Source organism: Lipotes vexillifer, unplaced genomic scaffold, assembly GCF_000442215.2.
Source record: "Lipotes vexillifer unplaced genomic scaffold, Lipotes_vexillifer_v1.1 scaffold124, whole genome shotgun sequence".
NCBI lineage: Eukaryota > Metazoa > Chordata > Mammalia > Artiodactyla > Lipotidae > Lipotes > Lipotes vexillifer.
Genome location: NW_006771308.1, coordinates 1,140,056 through 1,159,797, shown reverse-complemented (window position 1 = coordinate 1,159,797; position 19,742 = coordinate 1,140,056). Strand labels below are relative to the sequence as shown.

General features: G+C 33.2%; 1 protein-coding gene across 1 annotated transcript in view; it reads right to left on the bottom strand.

Annotated features, from left to right (window-relative positions):
- MAP4K5 (mitogen-activated protein kinase kinase kinase kinase 5) overlaps window positions 1-19,742 on the bottom strand; it is a 140,894-nt gene that overhangs the window by 62,100 nt on the left and 59,052 nt on the right. The window contains 8 exon segments of the mRNA XM_007446611.1: window positions 2,266-2,382; window positions 3,547-3,628; window positions 5,866-5,928; window positions 7,811-7,942; window positions 11,412-11,484; window positions 12,251-12,293; window positions 12,711-12,758; window positions 17,436-17,491. Coding sequence (XP_007446673.1) covers window positions 2,266-2,382; window positions 3,547-3,628; window positions 5,866-5,928; window positions 7,811-7,942; window positions 11,412-11,484; window positions 12,251-12,293; window positions 12,711-12,758; window positions 17,436-17,491 — 614 coding nt within the window.

The following is a 19,742-nucleotide window of genomic DNA, read 5'->3' as shown; positions in this document are numbered from 1 at the left end:
TTCCCTACCATCCTATTACAAAACATCAGTATCTATATCCTGGATAACTTCAACAGTCTCTTAAGAGGACTTTAGGAATGAAAACACCACTCTGAAGTCAGAGATCTTTAAAGAAAAAAAATGCACATCTGATCACATCACTCCCTTACCCTTTAATCATTTCTACTGCCCTTAAAGCCCCCATTTTTTTTCATTTGAAATGTCTAGCTTTGTGACCTAATCTCCCACCAAATTCCTTCCTTGCTTTCTGCTCTAACAGACTAACTTTTCTTTAATTCCTCAAGTATACCACACTCTCTCTTATCACTAGGGCTTTCAAATATGCTATTATTCCTTTTGCTCAGAACACTTCTGACTGGTCTTTTCTTTTAATTACTATTTATCCTTCAGGCTTTCATCTTACATATTGTTTCTACAGTGAGTCCTTTCCTGTCCCTAAAATATGCCTGCATAGCACCCTGTCTTTCCCATTTTGTAACAGTTATCACACTTGTAAATTACTTGTCGGTATTTCTAAGTTTCCTCTGAGACCATTCTGTAAGTTCTTGGAAGATTGGGATCATGTAAATCTCACCCACTATTGTGTCTCCAACTGCCTGGAACAAGGTTTTGCATTTCAAGGACTAAAAATTATGGCGATATCATTAAACAGAAATAGAGAATTCCAAAGGTAAGAGTGGATTTAGGAAGCCTGGCAAAATTGTGTGGGGAAGGAAAGAGGAGTTTGGTTATTTACATAACCAGTGAAACACTAATTGAGGAATCAAGTAATATCTAATGCTTCATTTAAACTAAAACAATTTGAACAATTTTGAGTTTTTAAAAGATTAAAATCTTATTAATTATTACAAGTCTGCAAATGATGGTTTAAGTAAAAAGAAATCTATGTATTGCTGGTTTATTTAATATTTTCAATTAAAGTTCACTTAACATTCAATAAAATATTCACTGGGTACCTTACGACGTGACAAGACTATGTTATATACCAGACAATGATTAGTTTGTAAAGACTGTTTAATGACTATTTCTATTAAGTATATATATAGAAATGATGGTATATTAACTAAGAGTAGGTTCTAAAGTCAGTTTGCCTGGATCCAAATCCTGGTTCCACTACTTGCTAGGCATATGATCTCGGGCAAATGAAATTACTTCTATTCTTTCTCCTTCATTTCTTATTTGTAAAATGGGGATAGTAATAGTACATATTGCCAAGGACCGTTTTGAGTATTAGATGAGTTAACATGGAAATTATTTAGCCTAACACTTGGTACATGAAGACTACCCAATGAATGTTAATAGTTATCATGAGACTTATATGATGTAATTTGAAACTTAAGTACCTGAAGTAGAAAATTTCCTTCAATAAATAATAACATAAAGTTTAGTCCTATAGTCTTACCAAAACTGAAGATAGAGGTATAAAGGGATATAAAGGCATAAAGAGAAATGAAGAGACAGAAATAAAAAGGAATCATAAAAGAGAGAAAGAGATACCAATGAAAACATACATTTATGCTATATATAGAGAGGCATAAACAGGTACCCGAAAATGGGCAGGAAGTCCCTCATTCCTGATTTACAAGTCGTGTTGTTAAATATATTCAAAATAATTCTACGTATTTTCAGAGAAGACAAGCATAGTTATGAATAGCTCTATATGTAATTACATAAGAAATAACAGTTTTGAATAGGTATTAGAAAATATAGCTTTTGCTATGGGAACCTCAGCTTAATTTTAAAAAATGATTTGTATTCTGTTTATGATCTGTGTAACAGAGAAACTAAAAAAAAAATGACCACATGGATTTCTAGGGAGTCTCTTCTGTGAAAAATAATATGTACATGTGGTCTGGCTAAACTTTTGTTCTCCTAGTGCAAAGCAATACCCCTGTATTGTCTTGGAAAAGATCAAACTCTCACTACAGAAGCTGAGGTCTAGGGAGGAAACACTTGTGGATTTGGGGAGGAAAAAGGCACAGATGTGATTCTAATTGTAGATACCTCTTAATAACTTTAAGCAAACCAACTAAGAGAACAAAATGTTATAGTGCTAAGAAGAACAGTAATCCTAGTTCCTTCCCAAAACTAGGATTAAGAAAAGTATCAATTGGTAATTATGAGCAGGACAAGTGTAGTTTACACCGCTAATTAATCTTTGTTACTAAATCTATTTCAATTAACTTAAAAGAGTGAATTAAAAAACAAAGTCTAAGGCCACATTAAACATTTATTTTCAAATATTAGACTGCAAGCATTCCTTACCTCAAAGTCATCATCATCTCCTTCAGTGTAATGTGCATGGTTGTCTGGATTATTCACTTTGTCCAACAGTTCAACTGCTAGGGCCCTAGAGAGACCTGGCTGTCCTACAAATGTATGCTAAGTAAAAACAAAACAAAACAAAAATTCATGAGTATGCTTTTATATCTACGGCTCATAGAAATTGCTATTTGTTCTTTTCCATTCAGTAACTATCAGAGACAAGCATATGGAAGCCTACTAATGCAAATAAATTAGAGAATGTATCAGTGAAAATATTAATCAGAGAATTCATAATTATATATTATAAAGCTAAAGAACCATTGTGAGGTAAATTTATAACATGAATAGTTTCTCTATTTAAAGTTAACCAATCCATGTTAGGTTGTCAAATTACAACCTTGGCTATAACAATGACATTTATTATGCATGTCATTATAATAATATGCAAATGAATACTGAGGTACAGTCCGTATCACAATAAGAAAAAAAGCATCTATATTTGCATATATTTAATTCAATAAAATTATGTTAATATAGAAAGATACATAATTAAATTTTATAACATTTAAATAAAGTTTTCCTAGATTGTTATAATCATTAACTTTTTCTAATATAAAAGTATTTTATAAAGACATGCACACATAAGGGCATTCTATAAATTTACATAAGAAGCCAAGAAAGGCAATTAATTTTATTTATTTATTTTTTAAATATCTTTATTAGAGTATAATTGTTTTACAATGGTGTGTTAGATTCTGCTGTACAACAAAGTGATTCTGCTATACATATACATATATTCCCATATCTCCTCCCTCTTGCATCTCCCTCCCACCCTCCCTATCCCACCCCTCTACGTGGACACAAAGCACCGAGCTGATCTCCCCGTGCTATGTGGTTAAAGCGATTAATTTTAGATGAAAGCAACATTTTAAAGAGTTTTCTCCAAGGCAGGGGTTGGCAAACTACCGTCCATGGGCAAAATCTGGTGCACTACCTCCTTCTGTAAATAAAGTTTTATTAGGTGTTAAAGCCATACCTTTCATGTATACTGTCTATGGCTGCTTTTGTGCTACCACAGCAAAACTGAGGAGATGCAGCAGAGACTGTATAGCCCACAAAGCCTAAAATATATACTATTTCGCTCATTACAGAATGTTTGCTGACCCCTGCTGTAAGAGATCACTAACATTTTTATATTAAAAATCTAAATACTATTGTTCCAGTGATATGTCTAATTACTGCATGACTACAGAAAATACTCCTATAAATTCAATGACTTACAGTCAGAAGTCTTTCAGCAGTTGGTCTTTTTCTGGGGTTTTTGGTTAGTGCTATTTTGACAAAATTATGGAATGTTGATGACCTTCAAATAAAAAGAGACACGTACAAAAATATTTCACTAATATTAGTTCTTTGGTGTTACTAAATAAAATTAACTTACAAGCAGTTAGAAAGACTGAAACACATGATTTTTTTTCTTTGGCCTCTTAGCTCTATATAAGCCCAAAAACTAAACCCAAAGCACAGTATATTCCTTGGAGAATATACCAGCTTCATCTCTTAAGTAAAATGCAATAAGTTAACAAAACACTAATATATAATCTCTAAAACATACACTAAAAACTAGAAATGGGTAGGTGTGTCATCTATAAGGTTTATAACCTTGTGTTCTAGGTACCACTTAGGAGTCAAAATGACCTTTTCTCATTGCCTAATTTATACAGTATGTAAATGTTTTGTTATATCCAAATTGTTGGGTGGCATGAGGTAGGGTGAGTAATATAAGAGACTGTTTAAACCCTTAAAAAGTCACTGAATTTCTCAGGAACATGGTCAAAGAAGAGGGAGCGATCTTTGTAAACAGATGAGTTTTCCTGCTACCTGTATTGATGAAATGGGGAAAGGAAGAAGATATAAATTAAAGGAATCTGGGAATTCCCTGGCGGTCCAGTGGTTAGGACTTGGCGCTTTCACTGCAGTGGGCCCGGGTTTGATCCCTGGTCGGGAAACGAAGACCCCACAAGCTGAGCGGCCAAAAAATTAATTAATTAAGGGAATCATATTTTGATTATGAACTAAAGGCAAAGAGAGGTACTGCCGAGATTCCACTGGAGGAGGGACTGGGCAAGAACCAAAGAGAATAACCTTAATCATTACCAATGACAGCAACGACACAGCAGTTCTCTTCAGAGAAATCAAATCACTACATTACATTTGGTAGCTTGTGGCACACATATCATGGAGTGAGAAGGCACGTGAGACTGGCAAAGGTACTCCAATGGTAATGACTGTTCTGGAATCTGACTACGAATGCAGCTGTTTTAGCTAACAGTCATTCATTCCTGAATGAATATTCAGTCATTCCTGCCTCAAAGTCCTCCAGTTCCAGTTGTTTAGGAACTTAGGCTAACAACGAATAGGAAGAAACCCACGTCAATACAAAGGAATACAGCTAGCAGAAGGATATAAACTCCTTTACTTCTACAGTGTGATCTGCCTTTCATTCCTGGCATTATCCCCAGAATGGCCTGGCTCCTAAATAATACTATGTACATACAGACAGGCTAATAAACATAAAAAAGTGGTTTAGAACTTGTACTGGGGACAGGCCTCTTAGAATCGGTAATAAGATATGGACTGTCTCCCCAGAAAAAATGAATACACATAAAGAATTCTGGGGGCTCATGGATTTCCCAAGATCTCCCAAGAGATCCATGTAATCTAGATGAAGAATTACTGAATTTAAGAATTTGGAAACTTTAATTTCCATGGTTTCCTTTATTAAATGTATGGAAAGACATTACCAGAAAAACAATTTTCAGTATTTCCCATTTAATTGAAGACGTCTTTACGGACTGTAATAGGCAAACTGCTTTACTTTGTATGAGAAACAAAAGATTAGGATGCAAATAAGTAATAACCTTTTGAATGTTAGGGGAAGAAGTACAGAAAAGCCAGTAGGGATTGATCTTAAATGTCACTGTATCTGGGAAACCTTCTCCTATTACCTCTCATGGAAGTCAACATGTAATTAATGGAAGTAAAGGAATACAGGGCAAAATATGAATCTCCAAAATCTTAATATATTCATTTCAAATCATTTCCTCACCACACCTCCTATTCAAGCTGCCAAAAACTAATAAAATGCTCAGAGTTTCATGAGAGAAGTACATTATAAAGGAACACTGACCAGAAAATAAACCTAGATCCTTGCAATAGCTCTGCAAGTAAATTAGATGTGTAACTTCAGGGAAACTGTTTAATGCCTCTGGGTTTCAGTTTCACCACTTTAAAATAAGGGAGGGCTTCCCTGGTGGCACAGTGGTTGAGAGTCCGCCTGCCGATGCAGGGGACGCGGGTTTGTGCCCTGGTCTGGGAAGATCCCACATGCTGCGGAGGGGCTGGGCCCGTGAGCCATGGCTGCTGAGCCTGCGCATCCGGAGCCTGTGCTCCACAGCGGGAGGGGCCACAACAGTGGGAGGCCCGCATACCGCATAATTAATAAATAAATAAATAAATAAATAAATAAAATAAGGGAATTGAACCTTTGTCCCTTTCAGCCATAAAATGCTATAAATCTATATATATTCTATAACTCACCATTTTGTTTTGTCCTTTAGTTTTGGAGGCTGAAAATTACTTTTTGACATTAAGAAGAGGGCCCTGGAATAAAAATTTCAGTTAAAGAGCAATACAAAACACTTTAATTATTACATTTAATAATCAGAATCATATTCTATAATGAATTTATGCAAGATTACTACATATGTAGGTACTCATATAACTGGTATGGAATATGGAAATTAATATTTTGGATACCGTATGAAAAATTTCTCCCGGTTACAGAAAGGATCTTTTAAGTTTCCAACAAGCTCTTATTCACATGGCAAAGCACCAAATGTTTGAGAAGGTTTTTATTACCACACCATTATATATATAACTAGTGTTATATCTTAAGCACAAGTCTATATAATTGTGTATCATTCTGTAACACACAGAGATGATATGCTACTCTAACATTAGGTTGTATGTTTAACCAAAGATTAGCCTCTACAATTATTTTGGGTGAATAGGCAAATTATACCCACTTCCTAGTCTGTCCCCTTTTGGACAATAATTTTCCACATTCTCTTGTTATGAATGATACAGAAATCAACCTACAAGAGGACTTTCCTTCCCAATGAACTTACCTTTGACCAATTTTTTTAATGGACTATGGGGCTAGACGGATGGACAATTTAAGAAGGAAGTTTTATTTCAGTATTTCCTACAAAACCCCATATTTCCAAGTAAACTCCTTAGTTTTTTTTTTTAAATACCAAAGATATTTTCTTTTTAAAAATTAAATGATTCATATATAAAGGAAAACCTAAAAAGAAAAAAAGTCTGATTCCTCCCACTTTAAGACATTATTTAAAATGTTCTGTTTTTCTTTTCAGTCTTTATCTAAATATTAACTAATTACTAATTTATTATAATAGGTAATATTCTGTTCTGCTTTTTTCACTAATAATCAATTTTCCATGTTGCTTTGGTTTATATATATATATATATATATTAGCTGCCCTTAACTGCTAAATAATTTGCTTAACAATTCACCAATGAATGGAGATTTAGATTTTTCCCTGTAATCCCTAAGTGAATAATTCTTAGCTTTTTCTTTTCTTGAATTATTTCCTAAGTATAACTTTCCCAATAGTGGAATCAGTGCAACATTTTTATTGCCCATAATAACATCTAAATTATTTTCCTAAAGGCCTGTACTTAACAGCATTTCAGCTAAAAGCAGATATCTTTTAACTTATATATCTTTAGGTACTTGTGAGGTTAAATAGTTTTCCATGTTTCTTTAGTATCTGGTAGTTGCTCATAAACAATTTATCTTTTGCTCTTAAGAGTCTTTGAATGAGTTATCTATGTAATATATATTAATCTGCTGTCTAACATATGTTAGGAGAATACTGTCTTTATTTTGTTGATTTTCTTTTTAACTTTATACTATTTACATTAAAAGTTTAAATTTCAGCCCAATTTATTTTTTCCTTCAAAATATTACAAACCCCTTCACAGTCTCTCAAATATTTTTTTCTGAGATAATATACTCTAAAATATAAATGATTATACTAAGCATCTACCTGTTATTATCCCTAGATAAAGTAAAAAGAAACAAAATCAAATGAGAACAGAAAAAAAACCTCATTTGCATTCTATCATCTGTTTATAGATCCACTTAGGACAAAAAAAAACATTTTTAATTAATAGAAGAATAAACAAAGACTTAAAAAGACTTTTTTAATGATAACTGTATGATTTTTAAAGGAAATTTGTTTTACGCTTCAGACAGTATAGATGATTCACTCTATGTTGTCTTAGAAGTAGCAGTGCAAGAGAGATCAGGTTTTAGATGAGATTATCCCTAAGTCCCTCAGAACACTTTCACTGTTTCAACATACTTTAAAATGAGCTTGGAATACCCAAGTTATGGGTATTTCACCCTCCCTGAAGCCCTTACTAGTAACTGCATAATTGTAAATACTGAGAACACCTCATGGGATGAAGATCAAACATAGGTGGCTGAAGTTCTCCAAGTTCAATTGCTGTTATTCCTACTGCCCAGATATCACAGAGTTGGTTGTAGCCACCATTCTTTTCTACTGCTGCAACTTCTGGGGCCATCCTAGAAGGAATCAATTAATATAACATTTTTATTTTTTAAAAATGATATGAAATCTGTTCTTTGTTATAGTCACTAGACTTCTTGGAGGGAAAGAGGCTGAGAGGCATTTACTAGGAAAGAAGAAACTTTACTAGAAAAGACTTAATGTAAGACCACATATATACACAGATACACACACTCTTTTAAAACTTATTATTTAAAAATCTTGAATCTTCTCTGAATACTGTTGCTGTGAGGAAAAACCGTGTTGCCTTACTTTAGTTTCTGTCTTGTGAATCTTGTTTTATAACATGGGAAAAGAAAAAGAACACCTAAATCTCTGTGAAGGTCAGAGAAAAGCTCCCAAAGGAGGAGAGATTTATAGAATGAATTAGCAGGGAGCTAAGGGGGCTTTAGGAACCTGGACATTTTAGTCAGAGGAAACAAGTACAAATGCAGGGGGACAGGAGAGCACGGAACACCTGGAAAGGTGATAGGACAGTGCTACTCAATATATGACAGGTATAGGGCCATAAACAGCTTGTTATCAGTCTGTGGTAAGTGCAGAAACTGAGAGCAGGTATTCTCATCCAGATAAATGATCATTTTTTTTAGTAGTTTATTTTTAATTTATTTTATAAATGTATTTGTGATGGACAGAAAATGAAAAAAAATAAAACAAGGTCAGTCATCACAGTTTGAGAGGGTCTAGAACATATTTGGAAAATAAACCTCAGAGACAGAGGCTAGATAATGAATGATTATATAAGGAAGTTTAGACTTTACTGTAAAAAATGAAAGATTTAATTATGATATAAAACTTATGGCAACATGAAGGACAGTGTGAGAAGAGATGAAACCAGAATCAGGTAGATGAGTTAGAAGACTATCTGAAAAACGCAAGGGAAAAATAAAGGACTTTTCAAAGGCAGTATCAGGGGGCACAGAATGAAAGGGGCTGTGACTGAAGAGACTGATTTGAGTATAAAATGCTTGTGGATACTGAAGCAGTGCTATTATCAAACAACTGCTGAGTATATATAAGACTGAAGGGCAAGTGAGTAGCTGAATTGGAGTTACCTATTTGGAAGTCAATGGTGTATAATGATGGCATCTGAAGTTATAAAAGCACAGGTGATACTGCTCAGGGGAAATACTCTTTTATTTTTTGAATGTTTATAATTTTAAAATTATTTTTTATTTATGTTGAATATCAACAAGGTAGAAGTTGTTTTTATGTGCACTTAGGTTACACAAACTTATATAACACAATGTCTCTCAACTTAAGTGTGGTTTAGGATATAAAACACCTATACCAAAAATGCAACATGTAGACGTACATGCTACACGCAAGTACTACATACATAATAATGGGTATAGGATTAAAGAGAAGAAAATGATCACCATGGAACAAAATGATTACAGGCAAGTTTCACAGAGTAAGGAAGTTGAGCTGGAATCCAGAGAAAACAAACAGATTTCATCTGTGCCCACTAGAATCAGTGGTGGCTAACTGAGCGCCAAATTGACCAGGACTGTTGTCAACAGTCATGAGCCTATCCACTGACCATTCACCTTTTACAACATGATTTTTAATATCAGCAACTTATCCCATTGACTTGAATGACTGTACATAATTTCCTTATAATTCCTGTTACATATGCATACTTTCTCTCAATTTTTCATTATTAAAGAAATGGGATAAAGCTTTTCATATATCAATTTATGCCTCTCTGATAAATTACAACAAGCAGAATTGAGACTAAAGAACATAAACATTGCTTAAGGTCTTTGAAAAACATTGCTGCCAAATTATCCTTCAAAACTGTTCTACTAACTTCTACTTTCACTGTCAAATATTTAGTGATAGTCATAGGTACTACCCATGATTCCAAATGTTTTTTAATTTGATAGAAAAGAATATCATTGTTTATTTAATGTATACAGTTTTGGTCATCATTGGGGGAAACAATTTTCATATTTTATGAGATCTCATATTTTTTTTGAGATCTCATACATTTTAATAACTGCTTCTAATTAGCAGAAACATTCTTTTTATTGAATTGTTAAGAACTTACATATTAACAATATTAAAACCAAATTAGTCATATTTTATTTCTTGATTTGTTACTTGCCTTTTACTTTTGTTTAAGCTGGTAGACATATAGAAGCCTTAAATTTTCATGCAGTTAAATCTATCAAACAAATCTAGCAATGTTTTATACTTTTATGCCAAGAAAGGCTTATTCTTGAAGCAGTCACTGACAGTTCTTTTGGTTTCATCTTTATACTTAACTATTTCCATACACAACTTTTGAAAATCGAAGTGAGGATTTTTATTGTATAACTTGTGAATTTTATTTTTAAAGAAAAAGTATTAGCAATGTGGGTTTTAAAACTTTATATAGGGCTTCCCTGATGGCGCAGTAGTTAAGAGTCCGCCTGCCAATGCAGGGGACACGGGTGCGAGCCCTGGTCTGGGAAGATCCCACATGCCGCAAAGCAACTGAGCGTGTGCGCCACAACTACTTAGCCTGTGCTCTAGAGCCCATGAGCCACAACTACTGAGCCTGCATGCTACAACTACTGAAGCGTGTGTGCCTAGAGCCTGTGCTCTGCAACAAGAGAAGCCACAGCAATGAGAAGCCCATGCACTGCAACGAAGAGTAGCCCCCGCTCGCCACAACTAGAGAAAGCCCATGTGCAGCAAAAAAGACCCAATGCAGCCCCCCACAAAAAAAACCTTTATATAAAAATTTGCTAATAAGATAAAAAGACTGAACACATCAAATCTAGTATAAACATCATCCTTGATCAATAACTCTTTGAGCTTCCATCTACAATTTATTTTGGCGTTAGGTATGAAGTATGGAGCTACTCTAAAATTCTTTCCAAATGATAAATTATCCAAGCACTGTATATTAAAGAATCCAATCTTTCACATAAACTTTAAATGTCACTTTTTATAATACTCAGTATTTTACACATTAAGGTTTATTACTAGGCTTTTTATTATATTTCAATTATCTAACTTCATTAATAAAAGCAGTGTTTTAAAAAGATTATTTTGTTAGTAATTGGTAGGATGCATTAGAAGTAGGGTGGCTGGTGAGGGCTAACAGTAGTGTAGGATGCATGAGTTTTAACAAGAAAGTGAAGTCCTAGATTAAAATAGAAGCAATACCAAAGAAAGGGTAATAAAATGACAAAAGATTATAATACAATTTTCTTTTGAAAATCTCCTACCTATGAGTCCTCTCAACACAGCATCTGAGGGACAGTAGGAATTATTAGCACTTTAACACAGGGAAAGCTGGACAATGGAAATGAGTATCAAAATTCCCTAACCCAATCAGACCTATGATAGTGTCAAGGAGCATGCAAGTCTCCAGACTCCTGTCAAGTATGAATTGTATTACTAAGCAACAATGCTGATCACTAAACTTTAAGAAATAAAAATGCACAAAATTCAATTATAATAATATCTTACCAATAAGGGGTGCCAATGAAAGATTTTCTCTTGGCAATGGTAGCTGTTATTTTTGCAGCCACACCAAAGTCAGCTGGTGGGGAAAAAAACAGAACAGAAAATTTTGGTTTTCAATAAAACCACCACCATTTCTATATTTTATACTCAGGGATGCCATTATTAATAATTCAGATAGTAATACTAAAGAAATGTATATATTGAATACCTAAATCTCTTCTTGCTTAGTTCAAAACATAATCATTAAAAGAAAATAACTTATTGGTACTTTATCAGAATGAAAATATACTTTATTAAGAACACAAATAATAAAAAAATTTCCATTACAAGTACCTTCAGTTAAGTTGGAAAGAAAAAATCCACCTGTATTGCTTTTATTCTAACACAACCAGGTTAGAATTTTGGTGCTATTTTTAAGTCTCTTTTCTATGTATAAACTTCTTTTATTGCTGTTAAACATGGTTGTAAAAAACTAAAGACTCACATAGTTCATTTTTGTCATTTAACACATTAGAGGATTTTACTCTTATTCTTAACTATTAATTTTGATGACTGAATAATGTTCCATAAGTTGATTTATCACAGTTTAAGTTTTTCTACTACTAGACCTATGTTTCCATTTTTTCCCTATTATAAATAATGTTATGATTAATACTTCAGCAAATGTGGATTTTTTATCTTTAGGATTAACTTCCTTAAGCTGAATAAAGTAAAATTACTGGGTCAAAAGATGAACATTATTGTGGCTCTTCATGTGAATATTAAATTTGTATAATGTTATTCTCATTTAAAATTATACTAAATTTTTTGAAAAAAAATTTTAGGAATTTGAAATAACATACCTAATTTTACATCACCATGATCTGTCAATAAAATATTTGCACCCTAAAACAAAAATACAAATACCATTAAATTAGCATCACAAAATTCCTTTCAATAAAATTATCAACTTAAACATATTGACTTTATTTTGTATTATTATTCTTTTATTGAAGTGTAGTTGATTTACAGTGTTGTGCTAATCCCTGCCATACAGCAGAGTGACTCAGTTATACACATAGAGACATTCTTTTTTTTAATATTCTTTTCCATTATGGCTTATCTTAGGATATTGAATATAGTTCCCTGTGCTATACAGTAGAACTTTGTTCATCCATCCTATATATAATAGTTTGCACCTGCTAATGCCAAACTCTCAATCCTCCCCTCCCCCAACCCCCTCCCCCTAGGCAACCACAGGTGTGTTCTCTATGCCTTTGAGTCTTAAACACATTGAGTTTAAATTGAGTTAAATAAACTTACCTTGATATCTCTATGCATTTTGCCTTTAGTATGCAAATAGGCAAGACCCTGAAGTTTAAAAGAAAAAAAGTATGCATTAGCAAAACTACAAACTTCAAACTTCAAATAAAAACTAGAATGTCCTTTATTCAAGGGGAATAACATTAATCAATGTTTACTGTATTTTAAGACTTTTGAATTCATTTTCTGATAAAAATCAGAGATATTTTACTATAACACCCGTCACCACAATCAAGATAATGAACATATATATTCATCACTCCCAAAAGTTCCTCCCACACATAAACACTGATATACTTTGTTGCTATAAATACTTCCAAAATTTTCTAGAGTTTTATGTAAATGGAATCATATAATATATTCTTTTTTATCTGGCTTCTTTCATTCACAATAATTAATCTGACATTCCCTGTTAATGTGTTATCAATATTTCATTCTTTTTTATTACTGAGTAGCATTCCACTGTACAGATATTACAGAATTTGTTTATTTATTCACCTGTTGATAGACATTTGGGTTGCTGGGTTGTTTCCAGCTTTTGGCTATTATATATAAACCTGCTTTGAAGATTTATGTCAAGTATTTGTATGATTTTTCCCTCTTGGGTAAATACCTAGGAGTATAATGGCTGGATCAGATGGTGGTGCAAGTTTAAACTTTTAGGCAACTGCCAAACTGTCTTCCAAAGCAGCTGTACCGTTTTACACTGAAACTAGTGGTGTATGAGAGTTCCAGTTAATCCACATTCTCACCAACCTTCCAAAGGTCAGTCTTTTTAATTTTAGCCATTCTAACTGGTGTGTATTGCTATCTCACTGTAGTTTTAATTCACACTTTTCTAATAACTAATGATATTGAGCATCTTTTCCATGTCCTTATTTGCCATCTATACAGCTTCTTTGGTGAAGCATCTGTTTAAATCTTTTGTCCATTTGTTTATTTGGTGGTTGTTTTTCCTATTATTGAGTTTTGAGAGTTCTTTATATACTCTGGATACAAGTCTTTAATCAGATTTATACTTTGCAAATATCTTCCTCTGGCCTGTAGCTTGTCTTTTCATTCTCTTAACAGTGTGTCTTGAAAAGCAGAAGTTTTAAATTTTGACAAAGTCAAATTTGCCAAGTTTTTCTTATATGGATCATGCTTTTTGTGTTATGTCCGAAAAGGCTTTTATTAACTCAAGATTGCAAAATTTTCTGTTTTCTTCTAGAAGTTCTAGTTTGAGGTTTTATATTTAGATCTAAGTGATTAGTATTGAGTTAATTTTTACACATGGTATGAAACGTGGTTCAAAGTTCATGTGTCTGTATATGGTTCAAAGTTAACGTGTCTGAAGTTATAATAATAAGTTCAATTATTCCAGAACCATTTATTGAAAAACCTATCCTTTCTCCTTTGTCAAAAATCAGTAGCCATATATGCATGGAATTACTTCTGGTCTTTCTATTCTGTTCCACTGAAATACTTATCTACCCTTATGCCAATGCTTACTACTATGCTTTGTTAGTGTAGTTTTATAAGTCTTGAAATTGTTCCTGTTGGCCCTCAAATTTTTTGTTCTTTTTCACAACTGTTTGACTATTCCAGTTCCTTTGGGTTTCTGTAGGAATTTTAGAATCAGCTTGTCAATTTCTAGAGGGAAAAAAAAAAGCTTCCTTTGATTTTGATTGGAACTGCATTGAATCTATATGTCAATTTGGGGAGAACTGATATCTTTACTGAACTTTCTGATCTATGAATATAGGAATACTACAGATAGCATAGCTCTCAGTTTACTCAGGTCTTCTTTAATTTCTCTAAGCAGTTTTATAGTTTTTAGTATATATTTATGCATCTTTGTCATATATATCCCTAAGAATGTCATATTTTTGTTATTATAAATTGTTTTTATTTTAATTTCTGATTGTTGCTAGTGTATGGAAATCCAATTGATTTTGTATATTGATCTTGAATCTTGCAAACTTCCTAGTCTCACTCACTAGTTTTAGTAGATACTTTGTAGATTCTATTCCATTTTCTACAAAGATGGTTATGTGGTCTGTGAATAAAGACAGTTTTAATTCTTACTTTCTAGTCTAGATGCCTTTTATTTCATTGTTTTTGCTTTTTGTCCTGGCTAAACCTCCTAGTACTATGTTAAAAAGAAGTGGTGAAAGCAGACATCTTTTCTTTGTTTGACTGACCTTTGTGGGAAAGAATCTATTCTTTTACCATTAAATATGATTTAGTCATAAGTTTGCCACAGGTGCTCTTTAGCAGGCTGAATTAGTTCCTTTCTTTTCTCAGTATGCTAAGAATTTTTATCAGAAGTAAATCTTGGATTTAGCTAAAAGTGTTTCTGTATGTCTATTTAGATGATCACATGGTTTTGCTTCTCTTTTTGTTTGCTAATATAATCAATTACTTGAAATGATTTTTGAATGTTAAATCAACAATGCCTTCTAGGATAAACCTCACTTGTTTATGATGTATTAACTTTTTATGTATTGTTGGACTACCTTTGCTAACCTTTTATTTTCCTTTTCAATTTCTCTATCTATTAAACGTTCATGAAGGATGTTAGTTCACAGTTTTGTTCTTCTGTAAAGTCTGATTTTGGTTTCAGATCAATGCTGACCCATAAGATGATCTGGGAGGTATTCTCTACTCTTCAATTTTCCAGAAGAGTTTGTGTTGAATGGGCATTATTTCTTCCTTAAATGTTTGGTAGAATTTATCCATGACACCATCTGGCTTGGACTGTTCTTTGTGGGAGTAGATAGAGGACTATCCAGATGATTTCTAATTGAGCTATGATAGTTTGTGCCTTTCAAGGACACTGTCCACTTCCATTTCATCTAGACTGCAGGCTTTTTTGGTATAAAGTTGTTCATAATATTCCTTGGCTACTGAATATCCTTGTCATCCTTTTAATATTTGTAGACTCTGTCATAATGTCCCTCCATTCATTCCAAATACTGGTACCTTGCATCTTCTTTTTTTATTTTTCCTGATAATCTGGTTTATCAATTTTATTGATTTTCTTAAAGAATGAGATTTTGGTTTCATTGATCTTTCTCATATTATTCTGCTTTCTATTTCACGGATTTCCACCGTTATCTTTATTATTTCCGTCCTCTGCTTACTTTGGCTTTAATTTGATCACCTTTTCCTAGTTTCTTAAGTTGGAAGTTGAGGATTTTGTTCTGTGAGTTCAACTTTTTTAGATTCTACATATATCTGAGATTCTACATACAAATATTTGTTTTTCTGTGCCTGGCTCATTTCACTTAGCATAAAGTCCTCCAGGTTCATCTGTGTTGTAACAAATGACAGGATTTCTTTTTTTGTGGCTGAATAATACTCCACTGTATTTATAAACCATGCCTCTTTATCCATTCACCGGTTGACAGACATTAGATGTGGAACTCTGTCAGCAAAAGAGAATTTTTAAATTGGAACTAATATCTTGGAGGTCATCCCTTCTAGGGCCTCATTTTATACTTGGGGAACTACAACCATAGATGAGATCATGGTCATATACCAGGGCCAGACTGCAAACACAAGTTTTTGTTTTATTTTCTACCTCCATCCAGTACTCTGTCCATTACTTAAAGAGGCAGTGATCTTTGGAAATTAAAACATAAAGAACACTAATCTGTCAACAATTTTCTGCTCTGAGTGCATGATTAGGTTTCTATTTTATATGGATATAAAAAAAGCAGATTTCTTTGTTATATAAATATTATATAAATATAAATTATTTATATATATGTTTACTTTCATATATCTAACAATAAAATTTTAAAGCATGTGGAAACCAACTCTTTTGGAAATGACTAGAACTTGCTCTTAAATCAGGTCAAATTCCCAATTTCTAAAATATGGAAGAATAACATACAGAACATCAATTTCACTTCTAAACAAATTACACAATCTAGGAAATGTGGAGATAGAAGCATCAATTAACAAGTATCAGTTGTGAATTGCCAAAATAAAAAACACAGTCCCTACTACTTAATCTTGCTTCCTAAATTAAATGCCTTAAAGTACATGAACAAAATTATTTACTGCTAATTTGTTCAATCAGTAATCTTTCAAGGAACTAACAAAATAAATTGGAAGAAATGCTGTATTATACTCTATATACCTATTGAAGATTCATAACCTACTTTAACATACTAAAAGCTCTCACAGGATGTGAAATAAGGAAATAAAGAAATCTCGACTTAATACAATGTTTAGAAGCTTCTAAAAAGGATTCTGATAACGATAGCACTTATTAATATCACTCAGAACAAAGATTTCCAGATAACATTCTGGGTTACTGTTATGCAACTTTACTCTCATTTTGGGAGAAATGGTAAAAGAACTCATGTCTTTTGCAAAAGGATTCCTTTTACTGCCATAAAACTTGAAGGGAAAGCTTAGACAAGCTGTTATAATTGAGAGGTCTGGTGATTCATTCATGAAAAATAATTCACACCTATGGCTTTCCTCAGCTTTGCAGCAATTGAGGGCTAAGCACTACAAAGCAGAACACCAAACATCACCATTGTGTATACCAGCATCAACTTAAATGAATTTCTGAGACTCATTCACAAAAGAAATAACTAGGCTTACAGAATTACCAGAGGTTAACAGAAAAATTTGGTTTACTCTTTTTCTTTTGGGCAGATCACCATTTTATTGTTTTCAACTGTGAAACTAGAACTGCATTTCTATCTACATAAGCAAACATAGTACCTGTAAAGTTTCTCTGCATACATAGGCTATTTGCAATTCTGATAATGGTCCTGTAACTAGAAAGAAAAAAAGAGACCACATCGTTATACATTTGAATACAACAGATTAAAAACATTTTAAAAATGAGAAGCAATTATAAAACTTCTGTATAAATCACTGGGTGACTTCTCCTCATGAGCATATATTATTCTGATAATCAGGAAACAAAAAAAAAGTAAAGTTGAAAATTTTTAAATGTACTTTAAAAATGGAAGATTTAAAACTACAATGAGGTATCACCTCACACCAGTCAGAATGGCCATCATCAAAAAAATCTACAAACAATAAATGCTGGAGAGGGTGTGGAGAAAAGGGAACCCTCTTGCACTGTTGGTGGGAATGTAAATTGATACAGCCACTATGGAGAACAGTATGGAGGTTCCTCAGAAAACTAAAAATAGAACTACCAAACAACCCAGAAATCCCACTACTGGGCATATACCCTGAGAAAACCATAATTCAAAACGAGTCATGTACCACAATGTTCATTGCAGCTCTATTTACAATAGCCAGGACATGGAAGCAACCTATGTGTCCAGCGACAGCTGAATGGATAAAGAAGATGTGGCACATATATACAATGGAATATTACTCAGCTATAGAAAAAAACGAAATTGAGCTATTTGTAGTGATGTGGATGGACCTAGAGACTGTAATACAGAGTGAAGTAAGTCAGAAAGAGAAAAACAAATATCGTATGCTAACACATATATATGGAATCAAAAAAAAAATGGTTCTGAAGAACCTAGGGGCAGGACAGGAATAAAGAGGCAGACGTGGAGAATGGACTTGAGGACACAGGGAGGGGGAAGGGTATGCTGGGACGAAGTGAGAGATTGGCATGGACATACATACACTACCAAATGTAAAATAGATAGCTAGTGGGAAGCAGCCCCATAGCACAGGGAGGTCAGCTCGGTGCTTTGTGACCACCTAGAGGGGTGGGATAGGGAGGGTGGGAGGGAGACACAAGAGCGACGAGATATGGGGATATATGTATACATATAGCTGATTCACTTTCTTATACAGCAGAAACGAACAGAACTTTGTAAAGCAATTATACTCCAGTAACGATGTTTAAAAAAAAAAATGGAAGATTTGTTCCATAACAACTTTGGACAGTGAAAATATTAAGCACCCATAATGTGCAAAGCACAGTACTGGACATCACAGGATGTTCTATACAAAGCAATGGACATGATCTCAATCCTGAACAATATTTTAAACAATAAAGCCCCCAAATGAGAAAAACATATATAATTAATTACAGTTACATACAGAAGTTAGAGGACCATAAAGGGATCGACTGTTGAAATATACTAAAGGCATCATTTATTCTTTTAAAAGTCAAGATATTATTTCCTTAGCATAATTCTTTACTATATCTATCGAAATAAGGAGCTTGATCCAATACCTTACCTAAGTATCCAAAAAGCAATTAGGTCACTTCTGACAACCAAATCTCTCCCTATGAAATATAAAATCCTTCTGCAAGTACCCAACTAGGGGCTTTTGAAATATGCCTTCCAATATCATGAAAGAGTATTTGAAATCCGGGGTGGTATTTGCTGACAGTGAAATCAAAATCATATACATTTACATGTAATCTTTACTTAAGAAAATATTTTACTACATATTTTAATCACTGGTTCTCTACACCTACTCAGGAACATAAAATTTTGATTCACAGTAATTTGATAAAATAGGAGCAATAGAAGGGTTTTGAAACCACTTTATTAACAGTTATTACAGGTGTAGTTATTCTTGATTACTATGCTAGCTAGTATATTATTTACAGGGATGAATACTTTTTAGATTCAATGTAATTTAATAAATAGCAGGTTTAATAATGGAAAGCAGAAATTTCATAAAGAAATAAAATTAATGTCTCAAAACAATTCTTTCAATTTAAAAGGGTAAGTAGTAAAAAATAAAAAATGCCCACTGCATAGTTTTATTAATCCATATCCTTGAGTTCTCATTCTGTGAAAGTGTGGATAAAAATTATAAATATTGATATTAGATAAAAATTCATATAAAAGATCATAATTCTTCATAAAATCATAGAAAATAATTTTATTTTTTTAATATTTATTTAGGCTGCATCAGGTCTCAGTTGTGGCACGTGTTATCTTTAGCTGCAGCATGCAAGATCTTTTGTTTGTTTTAGTTGCGGCACGTGGACTTCTTAGTTGCGGCTTGTGGGCTTCTTAGTCTTGGCATGCATGTGGGATCTAGTTCCCCAACCAGGGATCGAACCCGGGCCCC